The following is a 23,937-nucleotide window of genomic DNA, read 5'->3' on the forward strand; positions in this document are numbered from 1 at the left end:
GCATTTACATTCATTTATTTATCTTTCTTTCTTTCTTTCTTTCTTTCTTTCTTTCTTTCTTTCTTTCTTTCTTTCTTTCTTTCTTTCTAATGTAAGTATTTTTATTTACTTAATTATTTTTTATTAATAATTAATCAAATTAATAAAAAGGACAAGTGGAAAATTACTCTAAAGATGTTTGCATAGAGATGTAGAAGAAAAAAATGAAGAGAAATTGTAATAAGTAAAGAGCATCTGAGGTCATGAAGATCACCTGGAGTGACCTGTGTGTGTGTATGTGTGTGTGTGTGTGTGTGTGTGTGTGTGTGTGTGTGTGTGTGTGTGTGTGAGTGTGTGTGAGTGTGTACGTGTGTGTGTGTGTGTGCGTGTGTGCGTGTGTGTGTGTGTGTGTGTGTGTGTGTGTGTGAGTGTGTGTGAGTGTGTACGTGTGTGTGCGTGTGTGCGTGTGTGCGTGTGTGTGTGTGTGTGTGTGTGTGGTGCCTCAGGAGGCAAAGGTGCTCGTTTCTTGTTCTCTGCCTTGAGTCAAAACTTTAACATAATGTTGTTAGAAAAAAACCAGACACCTTCTTTTCTTTTCTTTTCTTTCTTTCTTTCTTTCTTTCTTTCTTTCTTTCTTTCTTTCTTTCTTTCTTTCTTTCTTTCTTTCTTTCTTTCTTTCTTATGATCTCTGTTATAATCAGTATATCATTATTACTTTGATTGTAAATGTAAACGTCCTGCAATGAAAGTTTTACCGTTGAGGAGCAAATCGGGAGCAGTGAACTGGTTACCATAACTACAGTAGAAAAAAAAAACCCTAACATATAGAACAGTTAGAATGAGAGTCTGAGATGATCACAGCAGTGCTGTTCAGTGGGTGTGGTCAAGCAGATCCTGGACACCCGAGTGAGTCGGACTCGAGTTTGATTTACCTGCTACTGCGTCCTGTCCGGTTCCATCTTGGTCTCGCCGTTGTGCTTTTCGCTGTTGGTGTGTGACAGACGAGTGGACATGGTGGCCGCCTGAACCACAGCCTTGAAGCTGCGCTTGCGTTTCTGAACGTTCTGCTCGGGGTGAAAGATGATGATGTACACTTTGGGGAGGTAGAGCATGCCCAGCGACACCGAGGCACTCAGGCTCATCGACACGGTCAGCGTGGTCGTCTGGATGTACATCTGTAACAGTCACAATCCACAGGTGAACAATCTATCTATCTATCTATCTATCTATCTATCTATCTATCTATCTATCTATCTATCTATCTATCTATCTATCTATCTATCTATCTATCTATCTATCTATCTATCTATCTATTAAGAATAATAATAAATGGCGGTGCACTACATGGACACAATTTTGAGGACATCTGACCATAAGATTGGTGTGTGCTTTTTTTAACATCCCATTCCACATAGTCTCCATTTGATATTAATAATAAGCTCCACTTTTCTGGGAAGATGTTCCACTAGATTTAATGGAGATTTTAGTGAGATTCATTCATCCACAAGGATGTTAGTAAATTAGGTATTAATGTAGGTGAGGTGAGAAGAGACCTGTTGTGAAGTCAGCGTGAAAAGTCCATCCCCGAGTTCAACTTATCTTTTATTTGAATAGATTTGCAGTTTCATACATTTTTATTTGGACTATTATACATTTACATGAAATTTAACTTCAATTTTAATAGAACTTAACATTTAATTTTACCGTCAGGCAGACAATTATACATTTCCATGAACATCAGCTTTAAGTTTAATAGAAATTTAATGTAATAATAAAAATATTGTAAAAATGTTGATGTTTTTACCTATCTTTATTTTTTTATTTTTTATTTTTTGGATTCAACATTAATTAGCGGACCCACTGCAGTACCGCCGCGGACCACTGGGTGAAGACTCATGTTCTAGATCAGGGGTCACCAACGTTTCTAAAAATAGCTGTTTCCTACTTTGTTAAATCATTGTGAATAATTATTACGAAAAATCATTAACATGATCAGCGTAGTCACATAGATAACTTTTATTCGGCTTCTCCCGCTAGGGGGCGCCACAGCGGATCATCCGCATGTTTGATTTAGCACATGTTTTTACGCTGGATGCCCTTCCTAACGCAACCCTCCCTATTTATCCGGGCTTGGGACCGTCACTAAGGCTTGTGCAACCCTAATGGCTGGGGTTGGTTTCCTGAGCGGGGATCGAACCCGGGCCGCAGCGGTGAGAGCGCCGCATCCTAACCACAAGACCACCAGGGAACCTGTGTATTTACATAGATGAATATAATTAATTATTAATAATAACATATAATAAAAGGTAAATTGAGCAAATTTGTTATTTCAGATCAAACTGAAAACGGTGTGTATCAAACTGGTAGCCCTTTACGTTAATCGGTACCCAAGAAGTAGCTCTCAGTTTCAAAAAGGTTGGTGACCCCTGATCTAGATGCAGTAAACTGAAGTTCCTGATTTCCATCCTTTGCTGCATGTCCTTTTTGAAAGCTTGGTGAATTATAGAGCAGCTTTCAATTATTAAAATCGACTGCTTAAACCAGTGACGCTACTTGAAAGCCCGGAACTAATATCTTTAAAAAATAAATAAAATCCCAAAGACTTCTGGAGATTCGCTCCGGGAGAAACGGTGCACACTGTCATCGTTCTAAAAAGGAAAAGAACGACGGCCCCCGATGGTGGTTCACCTAAAGGCGTGGACCGACAGGGGGAAAAAAAACCGAGCGCTCTTCCATCCCATGGTGTCTACTCGTAGCTTTATTAGAATGGGTGAAGGCATTGTCTCAGCGGCTCCCCCCACGCTCTTCTTATCAGCCTCACACCACAATTAAAACCCCTTGCTGCTATGAAGCAGGGCCTTTGTCTCCATGTCATGGTGTGTCTTGAGGAGATAAAGACAGGAGGGGTGGTGGGGGACGAGGGTTGAGAAGACGTCTTCTTTTCTGCACGTCTCATCTCTTCCTGTGATTGCACATTGCCGTATGAAAGCTGGCTTCAAAAGAGAAAGTGCTTGAGACGCAACTTCGGCGTGTTATCACGGGCCTGGCAGGTTGCTGCTCGCTTTGGCACATTCATATTGAAATGACTTCGTTCTGCATAATTGTGCTACATAAGGTCTTAACTAGTCGCCAAACTGTTGGCTCTTTTTGTTGACGAGCTCGAGCCAAACCGGGGGGCTGCAGGGGGTTCGGGGGGAGAAGATAGTGTTTGGTAAAATGGTGGCTGTTTATTGGAAGTAATAATTTCCTGCTGTGTGGATAAATGCTTCCAACGTACACTTGCTCGTGCTTTGAACGCATGCAGGATGTCGTAATTGAACGGAGGGAGAAGACTAAGTAAGGGTTTGTAGGAGCAGAGTGTTTATAGCTCTGATCATAGAGGAGATGAAGTGTGTAATGAGCATAATGAGATTTCTCTCGGCACAATCTGTCTCAATGAACCTGATTTCATGACTAATCTGGAGAAACCAGGAGCTGAAATTATACAAACGGAGATGAATTTCATTTGAATCGAATTGCAGAAAAAGGATTCATCTGTTTCTCTGTCTGTCCATTTACCCGGCTATTTATTTATTTATTTATTTATTTATTTATTTATTTATTTATTTATTTATTTATTTATCTTCTTCTTGCTTTTCATCTTTTATTTGTGATTTAATAATAATAATAATAATAATAATAATAATAAATATTATTATTATTATATATAAAATAATGCAATATAATATAATATTTATATTATATTATATTATATTATATTATATGATTTTTATTATCTATCTAGAAGTGTGAGGTTAGAATAAACTTTAAAACTAAAAAATTAATATTCCCAAAAAAGAGACATAATAAATAAATAATAATAATAATAATAATAATAATAAATAAATAAATAATAATAATAATAATAATAATAATAATAATAATAATAATAATAAATATTATTATTATTATAATATTATATTATATTATATTATATGGTCTTTATTATCTATCTAGAAGTGTGAGGTTAGAATAAACTTTAAAACAAAAAAATAAATATTCCCAAAAAAGAGACATAATAAATAATAATAATAATAATAATAATAATAATAATAATAATAATAATAATAATAATAATTACAAGTCCTTACAAAAAGATAATAAAAGTATTTAATTTGAATCGATTGTCTAATATGTAATATGTAAAACTACCGGTCACTACTCACCTTCTCCGTGGATTGCGCTGTGCCGAAGAAGATGGGCACGAAGGCCAGCCAGATGATGCAGGTTGTGTACATGGTGAAGCCGATGGGCTTGGCTTCGTTGAAGGTCTCGGGGACGCCTCGGCTTTTGACGGCGTAAACGGTGCACGTCACCATGAGGAGGATGCTGTAGCTCAGGCAGCAGATCAGCGACAGGTCGGACATGTCACACTTCAGGATGCCGCGTGCCAGCTCGGGGTTGGGTGGACGCAGCTCCTCGTAGTCCACAATGGTGTGGGGTGGAATCACACCAAACCAGATAAACACTCCGAGCACCTGGGCAGGGAGAAGGATGGAGATCTGGAGTTAGATTCATGATTAGGGGTATTAGTAACATTAGCTGAGATTATTTACTTCTATAGTATTCTCAAAAAATGCAGTATATTGACAAGGACACCTGAACTCCGGACTTGATTTCAGCCAGATATTCTTCCCCAAACTGACTGTTCCATCATGACAATCATGTCAAGTCAAGTCAAGAAGCTTTTAATGTCATTTCAACAATATATAACTGATGCAGTACACAGTGAAATAAGACAACGTTTCTCCAAAACCCTGGTGCTTCATTAAGCAACACAGAGCTACATCACACAGCATAGAGCTACATACCAGAACACAGAGCTACATCACACAACATAGAGCTACATATCAGAACACAGAGCTACATCACACAACATAGAGCTACATAACAGAACACAGAGCTACATCACACAACATAGAGCTACATAACAGAACACAGAGCTACATCACACAACATAGAGCTACATAACAGAACACAGAGCTACATAAGAGAACACAGAGCTACATAACAGAACACAGAGCTACATAACAGAACACAGAGCTACATCACACAACATAGAGCTACATAACGCAACATAGAGCTACATCACACAACACAGAGATACATAACAGAACACAGAGCTACATCACACAACATAGAGCTACATAACGCAACATAGAGCTACATCACAACACAGAGATACATAACAGAACACAGAGCTACATCACACAAAATAGAGCTACATAACGCAACATAGAGCTACATCACACAACATAGAGCTACATAACGCAACATAGAGCTACATCACACAACACAGAGATACATAACAGAACACAGAGCTACATCACACAACATAGAGCTACATAACAGAACATAAAGCTACAGCACACAACATAGAGCTATATCACACAACACAGAGATACATAACAGAATATCAAGCTACATCACACAACATAAAGCTACATCACACAACACAGAGATACATAACAGAACACAGAGCTACATTATACAACATAGAGTCACATAACAGAACATAGAGCTACATCACACAACACAGAGATACATAGCACAACATAGAGCTACATAACAGAACACAGAGCGACAACACACAATATAGAGCTACATCACACAACATAGAGCTACATAACGGAACACAGAGCTACATCACACAACATAGAGCTACATAACAGAACACAGAGCTACACCACACAACATAGAGCTACATAACAGAACACAGAGCTACATCACACAATATAGAGCTACATAACAGAACACAGAGCTACATCACACAACATAGAGCTACATAGCAAAACACAGAGCTACATCACACAGCATAGAGCTACATAACACAACACAGAGCTACATAGCAGAACACAGAGCTACATCACACAACATAGAGCTACATAACAGAACACAGTGCTATATCACACAACATAGAGCTACATAAAGCAACACAGAGCTACATAGCAGAACACAGAGCTACATCACACAACATAGAGCTACATGAAAGAACACAGAGCTACATCATACAACATAGAGCTTCATCACACAACACAGAGAAACATCACACAACATAGAGCTACATGACAGAACACAGAGCTAAAGACACATAAAGTAACGGTGCAGACAAAATCAGTGCAGACAGACAACACAAGACAAGCGTAGGACAGATAAACAAAACACAAAACAGCTCCGCCAGTAAACCTGCTGTATAATATGTAATACAGTAATGTGCAGAAGAGAGAACTGTATGCAAAAGTGTATTTATAAACATAAACATAATGAAGTGCAAAAACAGCAGTAGCAGCAGTCGAGAGGCGAAAACAGCATGTAAACAGTATAATATGATTAAATATAAATATAATATGGTGGTGGAATGAATTGAAATGAGTAATAAGTGTGTGTTGAGTTCAGGTTTTACAGTTCAGAAACACACATTCGAGTGTGTGTGTGTGTGTGTGTGTGTGTGTGTGTGTGTGTGTGTGTGTGTGTGTGTGTGTGTGTGTGTGTGTGTGTGTGTGTGTTTTGGCACAGTTTAGTTCTGTGTGTTGAGGAACCTGATGGTTAGAGGGAAAAAACTGTAGCATAGTCTGGATGTGAGGCCCGAATGCTTCAGACCTGCTTTTCTGATGGGAGGAAAGTGAACAACCCTTTGCACAAAGCATCATGAAGATATTCTTTACATGGAATGGAGTGGAAGATCTCTTGCTATAGAGCTTTTGAACCCTACTAAACACCTTTGGGATGAATTGTTAACGCTCTCTGCACCCCAGGCCTCCTCACCTCACCAACATCAGTACCTGACTCTACTCACGCACATCCTTGTAGCTCGTATCTTCTCTCTGTATTCTGTTAGGCAACCGTATCGCTCTGTGTGTTTTCATGGACGTTCGCTCTTACAAAATGTTCAAAAGGTGTATAAAAGGAAAGATGGCCAACATGAGGGTTCAGATATGCATCATGGAGAGCTTAGTGTCCTGGTCCAATTGGAGAGCTCAGTGTCCTGGTCCCATTGGAGAGCTCAGTGTCCTGGTCCTCACGGAGAGCTCAGTGTCCTGGTCCTCACAAAGAGCTCAGTGTCCTGGTCCTCGTGGAGAGCTCAGTGTCTTGGTCTTGATGGAGAGCTCAGTGTCCTGGTCCTCGTGGAGAGCTCAGCGTCCTGGTCCTCGTGGAGAGCTCAGTGTCCAGGTCCTCGTGGAGAGCTCAGTGTCCTGGTCCTCGTGGAGAGCTCACTGTCCTGGTCCTCATGGAGAGCTTAGTGTCCTGGTCCTCGTGGAGAGCTCAGTTTCAGTCTGGTCAGCGCTTCACTCTCATTCAACCTGCTATTGTTTTATTGTATCGTGTTTTGTGGTTTGCACATGTACACTTCAATGGAAACAATACGATGCTCTGCAATTCAATATGGTACCGATAGTTCACTTTTATTACGCTCGAATGCATGAATGTCAGCTTATGACCAATCAAAAGTTTATGTTGTTCATGATACAGTACATAAATGTATTAATTAATTCCCATACATTTTCATCAATTCCTGGTTAATTGCCAACTTGGAATATTTCCAAAATCTCCAGATGATGTTCCCATGTAAAGTTTCTGGAAATTTTCCGTCCCTTTGCAAACTTATAGAGGACTATAAGCACTCTATGATCAATGGAATTGGATTATTACACCCAATCAGATCATTTTCAGTCTGTTGGTTTAATGGGTTTTGGTGCAATTTAAACAAAACCCCAAGCATCTTTAGTGACATAGAGAACAACTAAAAGCACCCTGTTAAACATAACATACAAGATAATTGTCTAAGTAGCCTGAGTAAACGGGTTTAATTCTGGGTTTTAAAATGACCCTCCTACCACGAAGTAGACAGATTCAGCTGCAGAAAGAGGTGCCCTTAGTGTATTTATCCCATAGCACAGTCCTTCATTTGAATACAGCAGCTGGACAATGGAGGAACATGCAGACGAGCCCATCCTCCCCACCTGTTCATCACAGGAACTCACTCACTGAAACTTAATATCGTCCGCTAATGCAAACAAAAAACTTTCAGAAGAAAGTTTCAGGTCATGGAAGGGTAGTGCAGACGCAGACGTGAAGACAGATGCTGCTGTCATGAAGCTCAGCACAATAGCGCTGCGATCATTTAGACTCGCTGACACCTCCGCCATGACGAGCAGGGAGGCAGGGCTAAAAAATATCCCGCTGTCAATCAATCGGGCACCAGAGGACGGATAAGCTCCACTCCCCCGCATCCCACTTCCACTGACTCATGCATATCTCATTTATAGGAAATTCACCATCACAATAGTGTTATTAATATTCCTGCCTGTAAACATGTGCATCAGCAGCATGAGACTTTTTGACATAGAAGGAAGACGTGTGGGCCGGTGTTCCTCAGCAGAAGCTGGAATTGATGAGGAGTTTGCTACGTAACTGTAAAACCGGTTTGCGTAAGCCCAGGCACTGAAATGAATTTGATGTAAGGATAGCTTAGCATAAAAAAACAGCAGTGGGCCTGTCCGTGTGACTCTCAGAATCCTTTTTAGAAATAGTCCATCATTCTTGAAGATTAGGTTATAAGGTCAGATCCGTACTAAATGCTGTTGTCTTTCTATGGAGAGTTCAATCACTGGAACAACGGAATGAGAAAACTCTTTCTTTTTTTTTAACCAAAGGTCTTGTAACTTGTCTTCAGTGTGATGAGATGCCTTCAACTCAATAATTTTGTACAAGACATAAAGGATTCTGCAACTGTTCCTAGTGAGCTGGTTAAGTTTAAGGACTACAGTTTACCAGTTGATTATCATTTCACACAAACAAGCCCACTATGGGAATGTATGGGTTTATTGTGGGGGAAGAGTGGGCTGGACAAAACCACACTAACCCCAAACATGCCCCCTGTGACTTAGATCGTTTGGGGTCCACAGCCCGACTGGGCTTCATGAGGGATTTTTGTGGGCACCTCAACCGTGGGCTTAGCCACAGAAAGCCCACAAAAATCCCCTTGGAAGCCCACTTGACTTAGTGCCTCCTGGGTGGGTTATATCCTCACATGAGAAAACTCTTTTTGACCAAACGTCTCAAAGCCCTGTAGCTTGTCTTTGGTTAGAGGAGTCAAGCTGTGGTGGAGGATGGAGAGATCAGTGGAACAGTAGAAGAGGACGCATTGCAGAGTAAAAAGTATTGTAAGTTATAGGGGTGCTGGTCTGTTTTGGCCTTAGTAGGTAAGCATTAGTGTTTGACATCTGATGCAGTGGCTATAGAAAGCCAGTGGACACAGAAAGCCACTGTCCTTCTAACGTAATGATCAGGAGAAATCGCCCGTTTGTGTCCACGCACACGGACGATGTTTGTTCAATCCCTCCTTAACTCAAGACTAAACTACTAAAGTACAGAAGCTCAGTCTTGAGTTAAGGAGGGATTGAACAAACATCGTCCGTGTGTGTGCAAAAAAACGATGTAAAACATAAGGCAAAACTATGGAGTCCATGTGGGGCCCTAGTGTGCTAGCCTAAAGTACTCTGTGGGCATGCTGAGGGCCCATAATGGGCCTATTTCATCTCATCAATCAGCCTATTTCATTTTAGTAACAGGAACTGGTAGGGTTGCCAACAATATTGCCCTCAAACAGCATGTTTGCTGTGCTGCGTCTGGACCCAGTGACAACAGAAAGAGAAAATTGCTTTATATTTGTCACATGTACTTTACAGAACAGTGAAATTCTTTCTTGCATATCCCAGCAATGTTATAAAGCTGGGGTCAGCCATGTTACAGCAGAAGGTTGAGGGCTTTGCTCAAGAGCCCCAAAGAAGGCAGCATGGCAACACTTGAACCCCCAAACTTCCAATCAGCATTGTAGAGTTTTAAACATTGAACTTTCACCTCCACAACCTGACATTGGAAGCATTTATCCCAGAATTGATCACATTTCGATTTCCCCAGCATGCTCTAGGATCACTAATGAGACATTCGAGCTGATCCTCTCAATCTCCTGCAGTGTCTCCGTGACACTAGCTCCTGATCATTCATCATATCACTTGCACAGAATCTTTTTCACTTCAGCTCGGTTTGTTATGCCAATGCACAGAACCCTACTGCCAAATAACAAATGACAAGAGCTATCAGCTGATCCGTCACCTTGCTGAGACCGAGACCTCAAATCGCACAGATGTCGGATTCAAGCTACTGGCTCACTACAATAACACAGAGAAACCTGTGTGAAATATTACTGCTTGTAGAATAATGTTGCTTTTACCTGACTATTCGTTCCCATTTGTTGATCACATGATCAATTATGTGTCAGGGATCCTCAATCTTATCTGCACAGGTTTGGCAAAATAAACAGCTTCTGAGAAACATGGATGAAATATGAAACTTTGCTTTGAAGTACAAAAGACCGGATAACTACTAGTGATGTTTCATTTGTGAATGGATGTGTTTTTGACCAAATCGTTCTCGTTCACTTCCATCTACTGACTCAGATTTTTTTCTACACGTAAATCCCTCTTCAAGTCAATCTTTCATTTTGGATGTGGCATAAGGGGGCAGAGCCATATGTAACCATTCTCTAAAACTAACCTGCACTAAAGGTTTAACAAGGGGAGTAAGGGGGAGGAGCCATATGTAACCATTCTCTAAAACTAACCTGCACTAAAGGTTTAACAAGGGGAGTAAGGGGGAGGAGCCATATGTAACCATTCTCTAAAACTAACCTGCACTAAAGGTTTAACAAGGGGAGTAAGGGGGAGGAGCCATATGTAACCATTCTCTAAAACTAATCTGCACTAAAGGGTTAACAAGGGGAGTAAGGGGGAGGAGCCATATGTAACCATTCTCTAAAACTAATCTGCACTAAAGGGTTAACAAGGGGAGTAAGGGGGCAGAGTAAGGGGTAAGGGGGCGGAGTCATATGTGACCATTCTCTAAAACTAGCCTGCACTAAATGTTTAACAAGGGGAGTAAGGGGGCAGAGTAAGGGGTAAGGGGGCGGAGTCAAATGTGACGTTTTTCTGAAACTAGCCTACACTAAAGGTATAAAAGGGGAGTAAGGGGCGGAGTAAGGGGTAAGGGGGCCGAGCAGAATGTGATAATTCTCTAAAATTGGCCTGCAGGTTTTACAAAAAAACTTTTTTCAGGACCACTAAAGAATTCCCAGAGATATAGATTGAAGCCAGTCGAGTCTCACCTGGAAGGAGACGAGGATGAAGGTAATGACGAGTTGCGACGTCGGGCTGATGAACCTTGGCGGCGTTACCGACTTCTTGCCCTGCTCAAAGATGCGGTAGATGCGGTTTGTTTTGGTCAGCATGGCCGAGTAGGTGATGCTCATACCCAGGCCGAGCAGCAGCCTGCGTAAAGCGCATACCGGAGTGTTCGGCTTGGCGATCATCAGGAATGTGATGAGGTAGATCAAGAAGATGCCGGTGAGCAGCACGTAGCTCAGCTCGCGCCCCGATGCTCGCACGATGGGCGTGTCGTTGAAGCGCACGAAGACGATCACGACGGACAGAGTGGCCACGATGCCCAGGATGGCCACGAACATGGGGACAATGGCCCACGGCGAGTGCCAGTCCAGCTTGATGATGGGGGTGGGGATGCAGGTGGTGTGGTTCGCCGTGGGTCTCATGTTAAACGGACACATTTGACACGCCAGTTCGCCCACCTGGTACTGGTAGCCGTCGCAGAACTCACAGTGCCAGCAGCACGGTACGCCCTTCACCATCTTCTTCCTCTCGCCTGGCCGGCACGGGAAACTACACACAGAGGGGGGGATGTAATGCTCGCCTCCGGACCACTGCATCTCCTCCACCTGAGGCAAAATATTTCATATTTATACTTAATAATATACAGAATAAATCAAACCTGTAAAGTTTCAAGCAGCACTTCATACCTTCTATAAAATATCAAATACTTTGTGATATAAAACTATAATCAGTCAAACCAGTTTTCCAGTTTATTTCCTTCAGTCCCTTTAAAACACAAGCAGTTCAATATTCTCATTTAATAAAGAAAGAAAGAAAGAAAGAAAGAAAGAAAGAAAGAAAGAAAGAAAGAAAGAAAGAAAGAAAGATGAAGCACAAAGAAAGAAAGAAAGAAAAAAAGAAAGATAGAAAGAAAGAAAGATAGAAAGAAAATAACAAAAGAAAGAAAGAAAGAAAGAAAGAAAGAAAGAAAGAAAGAAAGAAAGAAAGAAAGAAAGAAAGAAAGAAAGAAAGAAGGAAAGAAAGAAAGAAAGAACAGAAAAAAATAACAAAACGAAGAAAGAAAGAAAGAAAGAAAGAAAGAAAGAAAGAAAGAAAGAAAGAAAGAAATTAAGATGAAGCACAAAGAAAGAAAGAAAGAAAAAAAGGAAGATAGAAAGAAAGAAAGATAGAAAGAAAGAAAGAACAGAAAGAAAATAACAAAAGAAAGAAAGAAAGAAAGAAAGAAAGAAAGAAAGAAAGAAAGAAAGAAAGAAAGACAAAGGTGACAAAACAGAAATTAAAAATAGATAAAGAAAAAAAATTATAAAAGAAAGAAAGAAAGAAAGAAAGAAAGAAAGAAAGAAAGAAAGAAAGAAAGAAAGAAAGAACATGATGGAAGAAAGAAAGAAAGAAAGAAAGAAAGAAAGAAAGAAAGAAAGAAAGAAAGAAAGAAAGAAAGAAAGAAAGAAAGAAAGAAAGAACAGAAAGAAAGAAAGAAAGAAAGAAAGAAAGAAAGAAAGAAAGAAAGAAAGAAAGATTGAATCATGTGCTGTGATCATTGATAAATGCTGATTAAAGCGCTGTGCTCGAGCCCTGAGTCACATGATCATGTATGAAGGTGAATCTGGGGGCTGGTTGTGTGTTGAGTATAAGTGGAGATATGATTTATCACCCTCACTCCTGCCTCTGCACTTCTACCTCACACTCCCAGTGATGCCCCTGAGCTCCTGATCAGAACAGTTTCAGGATACATGGGATTATCAGTTCTAGTTTAGAGAGGACTGCGGTGTTGTGTTTTTGATCTGAAGCAGATTATGAAACAGGAAGTCGACCCACGTTGATTCGGAGGTGGTTTGTCCACTGGCCGATGACTTTGTATCCCGGGCTGCTCGTGTTGCTGAACTGATACTGAAAGATGTCGTAGCGGCCCGGGGCGTCGCCATTCTCGTTGAAAAGGACGCCGGTGCCTGCGCTGCCTGCAAACAGCACACGCAAAATTAGAGCATTCATATAGTGAGGAAGTGTCATTTTCACAAAAACGATATTTCCTGGAGGAAAAATTCAGCATCTAGAAAATGAGATATAAAAACACCCATCACCCATCAAAGAAACAAACTAACAAACAAACAAACAAACAAACAAAGACATAAAGAAACTGAAAAACAAAAAAACATTAGAAAGTCAAAGACAGAAAAGTAAAATAAAGAAAGACAGAAACAAACAAACAAATAAATAGATGAAGAGAGGAAGACAAAGATGAAAAAAAGAATAGAAAGAAAATGAAAGAAAGTACCAAGGAGAAAGAAAGAAAGAAAGAAAGAAAGAAAGAAAGAAAGAAAGAAAGAAAGAAAGAAAGAAAGAAAGAAAGAAAGAAAGAAAGAAAGAAAGAAAGAAACTGATGGAGGTGAAGAGAGGAGGCTTGGGGTGGAGTCAGCATGAAAAATTCATTCAAGTTCAATAGTTCAGAGATCTATAGCAGGAGATCTTCCAGTCCAACCCATGGAAAGCAGATCTTCATGGTGCTCACTTTATGCACAGGGTCATTGTCATGCTGGAACAGGTTTGGATTCTCCTAGTTCAAATACATGAAAAGTTTTAAAATGTGAAAAATGTGTGCCTCCAACTTTGGAGTAGTAGTTTGGTGGCATATGGAATGTGCATATTGTGGCATATGGAAAAGGCAGGCGTCCCAATACATTCGACCTGTAATAATGCAATGTAATGATTTCCAACCAATCAGATAGAAGAGATTGATATAAATCGGGTATTTGGATGGTGCACTTCCAAAAAAGAAAAATGCACAAACACTTGACCTTTAAAGAAGACGTCTAGATACGAATAATTAACGTTCTTCAACGAAACCCCAAAAACCCACGAGCTCACGCTCTTCTGCCGCAGTCGCATTATGCATCATGGAGCGGTACGAGTGAGGGAGTCCCCTCTTTCTCTCCGATTCCCGCCGAGCTTTCCGTGTTCTCTCGCTTCTTCCTCACACACCAGCTGCCGGATATGGAGGATCCATTCATGCATTCTTTAACCTGATAAATGTTGCATACGCAGTCTATTCTGGGCACGATCACATTTTTTGATAAGAACGTGTCTAAGCAGGAAAAAAGAAAACGCCGATCGCATGAGAGTTGAGATATTTTATTTATTTTTCACCAACGTGATCCCAAAATGGAAGGTTCACACCAATTTATTCTCGTGATTTCGAATTTCCTAAACGCACTTCGGCGGGTGCTGAAAGAACAGCGGTTTTCTCTAAGCCTCATTTAAAGGCTTGGGATAAAAATAGGGGACACCGTATGGGATTTGATCTCTCTTTGGAAATAATGCATGCTCCTTGTTTAGGTGCTGCAGGCTTTCGGTCACATTAGAGATGGAGAGGTTTCGGTCTTTTTTTTTTTTTCTTTTCCTAGGGTGAAAAACCCTTAATGGGCAATTCCTTTAGAAATCCGAGGACCAAGTGTGGCTGGAGAAATAAGTTTTATAAATGCTAGAGGGGAGACGAGGTTGGAGGGTTGGAAAGAATTAGAGAGAGGGGAATAGAAAGAACAAGAAGGAGAGGAGGAAAGAGCGAAAGCGAGAGATGCAGTGGTAATGGAGTGCAGAGTTTTCGGTAGTGTTACTCACTCAGATGAAGTCAGACTGCAGGGCAGAGCACTGGTTATAAAAGGCTGCGCTATACACAAGGCAACCTTGCTGACCTGCAGCAAACACTGAAATTCATTTCTGTCCTTCAGAGCATGTCGTGACGGACGTGTGTGCTGAATCCTAGACTTACATTTCCCTCAAGTTGAAACATTAATGACTTGCTCATGATACCTGAACTTGTTTTTTAGATCAGCATGGACACTCCACGAACATAAAGTCATCCCCTCACTAACATCCATCAGCTCCACAGATGGAAGGCTGGAAGTCCAAAAAACAAACTTGGCCTGGAAAGAGAGATAACATTGCTTTTTCCACTGTAAATTTCTAAGCAGCCTTTTTAACCATTCATGTGTGATACCACCTTGTGGAGCAACATGAACCACTCAGGTGCTTATTTAATCCAACATCATTTCCAGACTGGGCTGCTGCAACTCTTTCCTGCAGCTCTGCTTCTGCATCCTATCCAGACTTTTTGAACCTTTCTCCAACAAGTTCTCCAACATCTCCGCACTGCTACCCTTCTTCCATCAAGTTCCTTAATCTGCTGCATCGGATTTAAAACACGGATGCTGGACTACAAAACAGGACAGCACTCGTCTAATGCCACAATGCTCCACATTCTCTATCCTTAATCCTCCATTCTTTACCACTGCTTCACTGATCTCTCCATCCTTTACAACTGCCCCACTGATCCCTCCATCCTTTACCACTTCGCCATTAATCCCTCCATCCCCTACAACTGCCCCACTAAACCGTCTATCTTTTTCCACTTCACCATTGATCCCAACATCCTTTACCAATTTACCATTGATCCCTTCCTCTTCTACCACTGCTACTCTTCCACTGCTCCATTGATCCCTACATTCTCTACAACTGTTCTACTGATCCTTCCATCCTCTACCAGTGTTCCTTGATCCCTTTATTCTCTACCAATGCAACACACTCCCTATAGCCTCCACCACTGCTTCACTGATCCCTATATGCTCAACACCTGTTCCACTGACTCGTCCATCCTCAACCACTGTTCCACTGATCCCTGCATCCTCAATCACTGATGGCGCCATCCACTACCACTGCTCCATTACTCCTTCTATCCTCTACCACTTCTCCTTGATCCCTCTATTCTCTACCAATACACCACACTCCCTCCATCCTCCACTACTGCTCTATATATCCCTCCATCCTCAATCAATGTTCCACTGATCTTTCCATCCTCTACCACTGCTCCATTGAACCTTCCACCCCCCACCACTGTTCCTTGATCCCTCTATTCTCTAAAACTGTTCCCTGTATACCTTCATCTGCAACCACTGCTCCACTGATCCCCTCATTCTCTACCACTCAACCACTGATGCAATGACACCTCTATACTCTCCCACTGCACCACTGATCCCTCAATCCTCTACCACTGCACCACTGATCTCTCAGGGTTCAAGGAATGCATGCTTTAAAGATTCTCCTCTGTTCCTGCACCGAGGTGGTGGAATGAGTCAATCAGAACAGCTGAGTCACTAGCAGTCTTCAAATGATGCCTAAATACCTACTGCTGCCAGCAGTACATATATTAGCACTTCTTAACCAGATGAGACTGTTGCTATTCATAGCCTGTGACCCAATGAGCCGGTATCAGAATGTATTTATTGACTTCAAAGCACTTTTGTAAGTCATACTGGACAAAGGGGCATTTGCCAAATGCCATAAATGTAAATATAAAACATAAGAAATAAAATGGGTAGATTAGGTCTTGTAGGAAGTACAATATGTAGTAACTTTCACCCTCCCTTATTGGTCACGGTTGTGTGTTAGCATTTGCTAGAGCTCGCTCGAGAATACAACCCCAATTCCAAAAATGTTTGGACACTGTGTAAAATCTACATAAAACCAGAATTCAATGATTTGCAAATCTCACTAACCCATATTTTATTCACAATAGGACATAGAAAACATAAGGTTCATAAAAAAATGGCATGCAACAAAAGTCTGGTAAAAGTAAATGTATACAGGTATATACAGGTTTTAGAACAACAAATGCTTCCATCAAAACATCTTTCTCAGGAAAGGCCTTTCACATATGAGAAAGACAATGCTAACTGCATACTGCATCTATTACAACAGCATGACTTTGTAGTAAAAGAGTCCGTGTACTGAACTGGCCTGCCTGCAGTCTACACCTTTCACAATTCAAAAACATTTGGCACTTCATAAAACAAAAAAACACAACAAAGAACACCAAGAACTGTTGAGCAGCTTGACACATACTGTATAAGACAAGATTTTAGTCCAAAAACTTCACCAACTGTTCTTCTCAGTTCGCAGATGTATACAAACAGAAGGCGGGATACTACAGAGATTAGAATAATTTAATGTGTTGTTGTGAGTCAGCTGTAAATGTGGATAAAATTTAGATTTTTAGCTATAAAAACTTCATTTTCACTGACAATGCCCCTGTGCACAAAACCAGCTCAATGAAGATATGCTTCCCATGAGTGGAAGATCTCCTGCTATGGAGTGCTGTGCTCTATCCCTATTGAACATGAATTAGCACAGAGCTCCACAAGAAGGTGCGTTTATGCTTGTCACATGTACTTTACAGCAGAGTGAAATTCTTTCTTCACATATCATCAGAGCGCAAAGTCAACCATGATACAGCGCCCATGGAGCACAGAGGGTTAAGGGCTTTGCTCAAGAACCCAAGAGTGGCAGCTTGGCGATACTAAAGCTTGACCCCCCCAACCTTCCTATCAGTAGCCCAGAGTCTTGACCGAGCTCCCACCTCTCTTCTATATCATGCCCCTATAACAGTAAATAAGAACCACATGTGTACAGTGTTTAACTCCTGCCTTGCTAATTTGATCAATTTTTTTCACTGAGTGTTTTGAAATATCATATGAGTGCTAAATTAAAGCCAGTATTTTAATATCATGTTTTCAGCGAGTGCATTTTGTGTCATAACATTTGGAAAATAATGACAGTTTGGTGCAGTTTCACACTTCATTATCCTAAATAACTGCGGGATGTGCTTTGAAGCTAAGAAAAGAAAAAAAGGGCTGTCAGTAAAAAAAAAAAAAAAATGAAGGAATTATTTCAATAAAAAATACTCTCACTCCAAATATATACATATACAGTAGATACTGTCTTAGTAGCACTTGTGTTCATTTACATTTATACATTTATGGCATATGAAGATGCCCTTATCCAGAGCGACTTACAACTGAGCAGTTGAGGGTTAAGGGCCTTGCTCAAGGGCCCAGCAATGTCAGCTTGGTGGTGCTGGGATTTGAACTTGTGAACTTCTGATCCAGAGTACAGTATCTTAACCCAGCAGTCCCCAAACTACAGCCAACGGACTAAATATGACCCTCCCCCACATTTGTATCGGCCCTCTGAACAATGGCAGAGACATATTTTTTTAATTCAATTTTAAAAATGTTTTACTCATATCATATCTGAAATTATGGTATGAGTTTAGATACGTATCAAACTAAAATTTCCCCTTTTAATTATTAATAGAGGTCAAGGCACCGATAGTTGTTTGCTGGAACTATGGGCAAAAATCCATGACGATAGTTTTTCCGGCTTCTGGTCCGCTGCTGTTATGAGAGCGGCCTCTAGAGGCGAATTAGTGTAGGTGAATCGTTTATATTATATTTATTAACTATCATTTATTAATTATAGAATTATATTTATTAATGAGTATATTCATATTTATTTGCTTAAGCACATTTTTATGAGTACATTCTTTTGTAATAAAGTTCAGTACTATTTTACATGGACAGTTGTGTTTTTTTTTTTTTTTTATTGAATATCCATCAGTTGATAAATTTTTATCGGCAAGTACGATCCAACCTCCGCTATCATTCAACCTCTAGTTATTAACGTTGCCTAATTATTTGTTTACCCACCAACAATATGCATATGCATAAGTAAGTAAATGTTTTGATTTCAATATCAAAAGAAGAAAAAGGTTTGGTGACCCCTCGCTTAATGCGTGTGTGTGTTGGAATCCAGAATCCTGACTTTAGACTCACCGTTAAAGTTGACAGCACGGATGTACCTGAGAAGTAGACGTCCCTCTACAGGGTCCATCTTAGCACAGAGCCCCGTGGCCCCCGGACACAAGTCCTGGTGCATGTTGTGTAAAGCGTGAGCCATGGCATAAACGGCATCAATCACAAACTGCACCTTCCCCTCCTGCTCATACACCGAGTCCCGGCTGATCCTCTCTTTACCTGAGGGACACCAAAAGACAAAGAAGGAAATGGAGAGACAGAAAGAGAAAGAAGGATATAGGGATTTTGAGTGACAGCCCAAAAAGGTGAGACTCTGAATGAATAAACATGATCAGAGTCAGACGAAGAGAGAATGAAGAGACCGTTGAAGTCACTCGTCCCTGTCACGCTGCTCAGAGGCAAAAACTGGTTCTTACTTAGCGTCTCTCACTATAAATTATCTCATGGCTTCAGTGTCCCTCACTGCACCTGTTCCGTGTGAGCGTTTTGAAATGTTTTTGACGAAATAATTAAAAATAAAACGGCCCCCAAAATGGCACGTCGAATTTCTTTTAAAGATGTCAATGTTTTTTTTTTTTACTTGAAAGTCAAACAATTTGACAAAAAAAAGCTTTCTGGTCTAATGAATTTTTGAGGAGATAAAATGTTTTCATTCCAAAAATACTTTGAGAAACTGTGCAGTTCCTTAAGGGTTCCTCCGATGGTATGCTGACTGTTAGTTACTGTGTGACTGTGAGGTTTTTAAGGGTTTCTTGGATGGTTTCAGTCTTGTGCTCTTAAATGGATATACTTCCAGAGACTGTGGGGTTCCTTAAGGGTTCCTTAGGTGGTTTAATATTTCTTGCTCTCAAATAGAAATAGTTTCAGAGACGTGAGGTTCCTTAAGGGTTCTTCGGATGGTTTAATGTCTCCATCTCTCAAATGTAGGGCTCTACATATCCGCGAAGGGTTTATAAGAAGCTGAATTCATTCCCTAAAAAAAGAAAAATTACAGTTCCCATCTATTTGCCATGTCTCTATCAAATACATCCAGACCTCAGTTCGATTTACAACCTCGGGAAAGGTACGACATGACCATTTCTCCTGACTAACAGCACTTTAATAATCAGCCCATTTGTTGTGTGAACGCCTCGCCGAACGACTGCCAAATAAAATCTATTCATCTAGTTTGATAGATGAGCCTGTGTACATGGCAAAGCAGCTTCTATTAGAAAAGAAATATCAAATTCTGATCTGTAAATTGAGATAAACACTACATACAGGGCGTCTGATCTTATCCACAAAGTGGAACAGGAGGTGAACGTGATACAGCAAAATTCCAACGTCTGACAGCCGAGACCAACCGATTAAACAGGTGACTCGGGTAGACTGCATCTCCTGCTCGGCTGGAATGAAATCCTGAAGCCACAGCTGAGCTTTAGGATTCAGATTGAGAAGTCTGGACCAAACCAAAACTTAAAGCCGAATTCAAGACCAGTTTGTTTACTTGGCAGCCATATTGTTCGTGAACGCCTGAGCATAAGATGGGTAGGTGCTTCTTTTTGAACATCCCACTTCACATTTGGTCTCCATTCACTCTTATAATAACCTCCACTCTTCTGGGAAGATGTTCCACTAGATTTTGGAGTGTGGTTCTGCACAGTTTTTAATAAAAGGAAGGGATTTGTGTAATTAAAACCACCATTTTGAGCCCCATTTTTTAAACAGTTGTAGCGATCTCTACTCAAACTTTCTCTCAAGTTTTACAAAAGTCAGCAAATCTTACAAATTGATGAAGCTGCTTCCATGAAATCACTGGGAGAACTTACATACAGTGTTTACTAATTTTTCATTAGCAATATCAATGCTTTTTTATGCTAGCTCACATTAAGTAAAGAGATTAGCAGAACAAATAAAAACCTGTGCATTTCTTCTTCCCTGGGTCGAGCTTGATTCCCGGACGTGTCAACTTGCACCTGAAGTCGTCCTCCCAGAACTCGGCGAACCAGATATTTCTGCGGTTGTTTTCCAGAGAGCGAGATGTGAAGTACTGATCGAACCCTGAGCGAGAGACAATAAGACGTAAGCACAGCTTGAGATCGAACATTGAGTCAAAGGGTTAGAAAAAATAATGCAGTGCTGTACTGTTTACAAATGTCAAAAGGAAAAAGGTTCAAATCTCAAACTGGATTGATAAAAGCCTAATATATGATCAATGCAAATATACCATACGGACCAAAGTTTGTGGACACCCGAGTAAAAGATTGTAAAATGCTTCTTAAACATCTCATTATCGATCCCCATTTGCTGTATAATAACCTCCATTCTTCTAGGAAGATGTTCCACTAGATTTTGTGGAGATTTATGCTCATTTAGTGTGAAAAATTCAGATGTTTAATAGGCTTGATTTAATTTAGCATCTTCCACCATATCCAACCCATTTAAAGCATAGGACGTTGTGCACATTGTCATGCTGGAACAGGTTTGGGTCTTCTACTCCAGGTGTAAGGAAAATGTTATTGCTACCACACCCAAAGACGTCTTATATAAAGGTGTACCTCCAACTTTGTGGTAACAGTTTAAGGAAGAATTAAGAATCGTAGCAACGTTTAATGAAGTCAGTGTTGCATTTCACTAAAGCACTGCGCTGTTGTATTCTACAATCTGATTGGTCAGAAGGTGTTGATTCATTTTCTATAACAGACACCCTTATCCGGAGCGACTGACATTTATCTCATTCATACAACAGGGACTGGTAAATGGGTGTGGCTGGGATTTAAACTCACAGGCTTCAGATCCAAAGTTCCATGCTTTAACCACTAAGCTACCCCCTCCAGAGCAGCAGCCCTGAATGTAATGAACTAGTTTGTGCTGCGAGTAGACGATTAATATTATGGGAGGAGTCTCCAGTTTCAATTGTAATGTTGAAGGTATGGTTTCCATAAAATAGAACCTCAAATCAAAACAATTTAATATATACATTTATACATATATATATTTACAGGTCCAGTTTGGTGTTAAAGTGACAGTAAAAAAAATAAATGTATCATCATATAATATTATCGCAATAAAGTATGATAGACTTTAGTATAACTTAGTATCATGTCATCACACATCAGCCCATATATCATGATATAATTATTAAAGTCATTCAGCCATAATTTGAACAATTGAGATGCATCTTAACCTTCTACGGAGGCTCTTTTGGGCAGGATAGTGACGGCTCCCTCGGCCACTTCCTCGTTGTCCAGGATGGGGGCGCTCTTTGCTCCCCAGCTGTCCGACCCCATGAACTTAAAGTGGCCGGTCAGGTTTGCCCTTTTGGCTGCTTCTAGTACCTTCCTATGCCAAAGAGAGAGAAACCATACAGAACGTTGTGATTAAGGCAAATAAAAGCAAGGATTTGCTATAATATTCATGTATATATCACCCCTTTGCCTAGGTCACGATTTAACGTAACATTTTAGCACATGTCTCGTTATTAACCTTATTTTCAAGCGGGTGGAAAAAAGCTGGAGAACCCAGAAGAACCCTAAATGCATCATTTCTAGAAAGTCCAAAAAGACAGCAGAACAAGAAATCAGCTTGAATCCATTAAACTTCAGAATAAATCAATCAAAGAAACAGTTTGTTTTTGTGACTATGGAATGCCATTTGTTAAAGAACAATTCCAAAAAAAACAGAAAGATGTCATTGAACCAGGCACTGGGTTTACTTTGAGTCTCTTACAGTAAAGGTTAGCGATTCCATTATAGAGCAAGTCCAGTGAACCTCAGTGTCTTGCCTCATTAACGAGTGTCGTATCGATTCGGCTGAACGACCAACTGAATTGCTATCCAGCAGAACAGCCACAAGAGCTTGTTAACAAATCAGGAACTGGCCTTCTGACTTCTCAGTGTAGAAAACAACGAGTCCCTGAAAAACGGGCCCCTAATTATATCTGATTTGAATTCTGCTCCAGTAGCAGGGTGAGCGCCGGTTCTCAGCGTGTCAACATGCAACGTTTATTTATTGTTGAGAGTTTTAATGAGTGTGAAACTTTAGTGTCGACATGTTGGGAAGACTCTCTGTGGCACCTCGCACGGGCTAAAGGCTACATCAGCAAACACTGGCAGACACACGGCTGCATTAAAAGAGTTATAAAGATTTACTGATTCAAAGTCGTGTACTGTGCCCAGTATTTACAACACAGATACACTGTGTGATGAGGTGTGGACCTTGTGCCTGTCAGTCTCAGTGAAGAAGGTGTGGACCATGTGCCTGTCAGTCTCAGTGAAGAAGGTGTGGACCAGGTGTCAGTCTCAGTGAAAAAGATATGACTTCTGTGCATATTAGTCACAGTTAAGAAGGTGTGGCCTCACTGCCTGTCAGTCCCAGTGAGGGAAGTTATAGATTGTGTTCCTGTCAGTCCCAATAAATGAGGTGTGGCCACTGTGCCTGTCAGTTTCAGTGATGGAGGTGTGGCTTCTGTGTTTGTCAGTCCGAGTGAAGGAAGTGTGGACTGTGTGCCTGTCAGTAACACTGAATGATGTGTGGCCTCTGTGCCTGTCAGTAACATCTGTCAAGTAATGTCTTGAAATCTTATAATATTGACTTCTTTCAGCTTTAAATGTATATTTTATTCAGAGCTCTGTTGATCACACCCTGAGCATCTCACCACATTTCATGTGGTTTCAGAAGGAAACCCTGCACCCTGCAATACCTGCTGCTTTTTAGACACGTTCTTGAGACAGCAGCTGTTAAAGCCTTTTCCATTGAAGTAGAGTTTACATTCAGAAAATGTTCTCACATTCATCTGATTGGCTCAGGTGGCTAGCCATGTGAAGTGATGACCTTCTTCAATTCAAGACGGAGGTTTTGAATCTTTTAACCCACTGACTGACAGTCTGTCATTCCTCAGCACCTCAGCTGAAGGTAAATGTTTAACATCTCGCCATCTCCACTTGAAGCTTTTCATTCCTTTGCTATTTTGGCCACTGAGGCTGTCAAGACTTCAAACGGAAGCGCTGTCAAGACAACAGCACGCAGTACCTGTGTTCAATATGAAAAGTCACTGACTGGCAGAGATGGTATCAGGAAAAGCTGTAATCACTGACAGCTTTCATACCTTTGCC

General features: G+C 40.6%; 1 protein-coding gene across 1 annotated transcript in view; it reads right to left on the reverse strand.

Moving 5' to 3' along the window:
• Window positions 1-23,937, reverse strand: part of grm6a (glutamate receptor, metabotropic 6a) — a 72,781-nt gene that overhangs the window by 940 nt on the left and 47,904 nt on the right. The window contains exons 5-11 of the mRNA XM_083554890.1: window positions 22,011-22,165; window positions 20,744-20,884; window positions 18,863-19,063; window positions 13,017-13,156; window positions 11,183-11,806; window positions 4,185-4,496; window positions 912-1,154 (exon numbers count right to left, since the gene is read on the reverse strand). Coding sequence (XP_083411016.1) covers window positions 915-1,154; window positions 4,185-4,496; window positions 11,183-11,806; window positions 13,017-13,156; window positions 18,863-19,063; window positions 20,744-20,884; window positions 22,011-22,165 — 1,813 coding nt within the window. The 3' untranslated portion in view covers window positions 912-914. The remainder of the gene's footprint in view (window positions 1-911; window positions 1,155-4,184; window positions 4,497-11,182; window positions 11,807-13,016; window positions 13,157-18,862; window positions 19,064-20,743; window positions 20,885-22,010; window positions 22,166-23,937) is intronic.

Source organism: Silurus aristotelis, assembly GCF_946808225.1.
Source record: "Silurus aristotelis genome assembly, chromosome: 11".
Lineage (NCBI taxonomy): Eukaryota > Metazoa > Chordata > Actinopteri > Siluriformes > Siluridae > Silurus > Silurus aristotelis.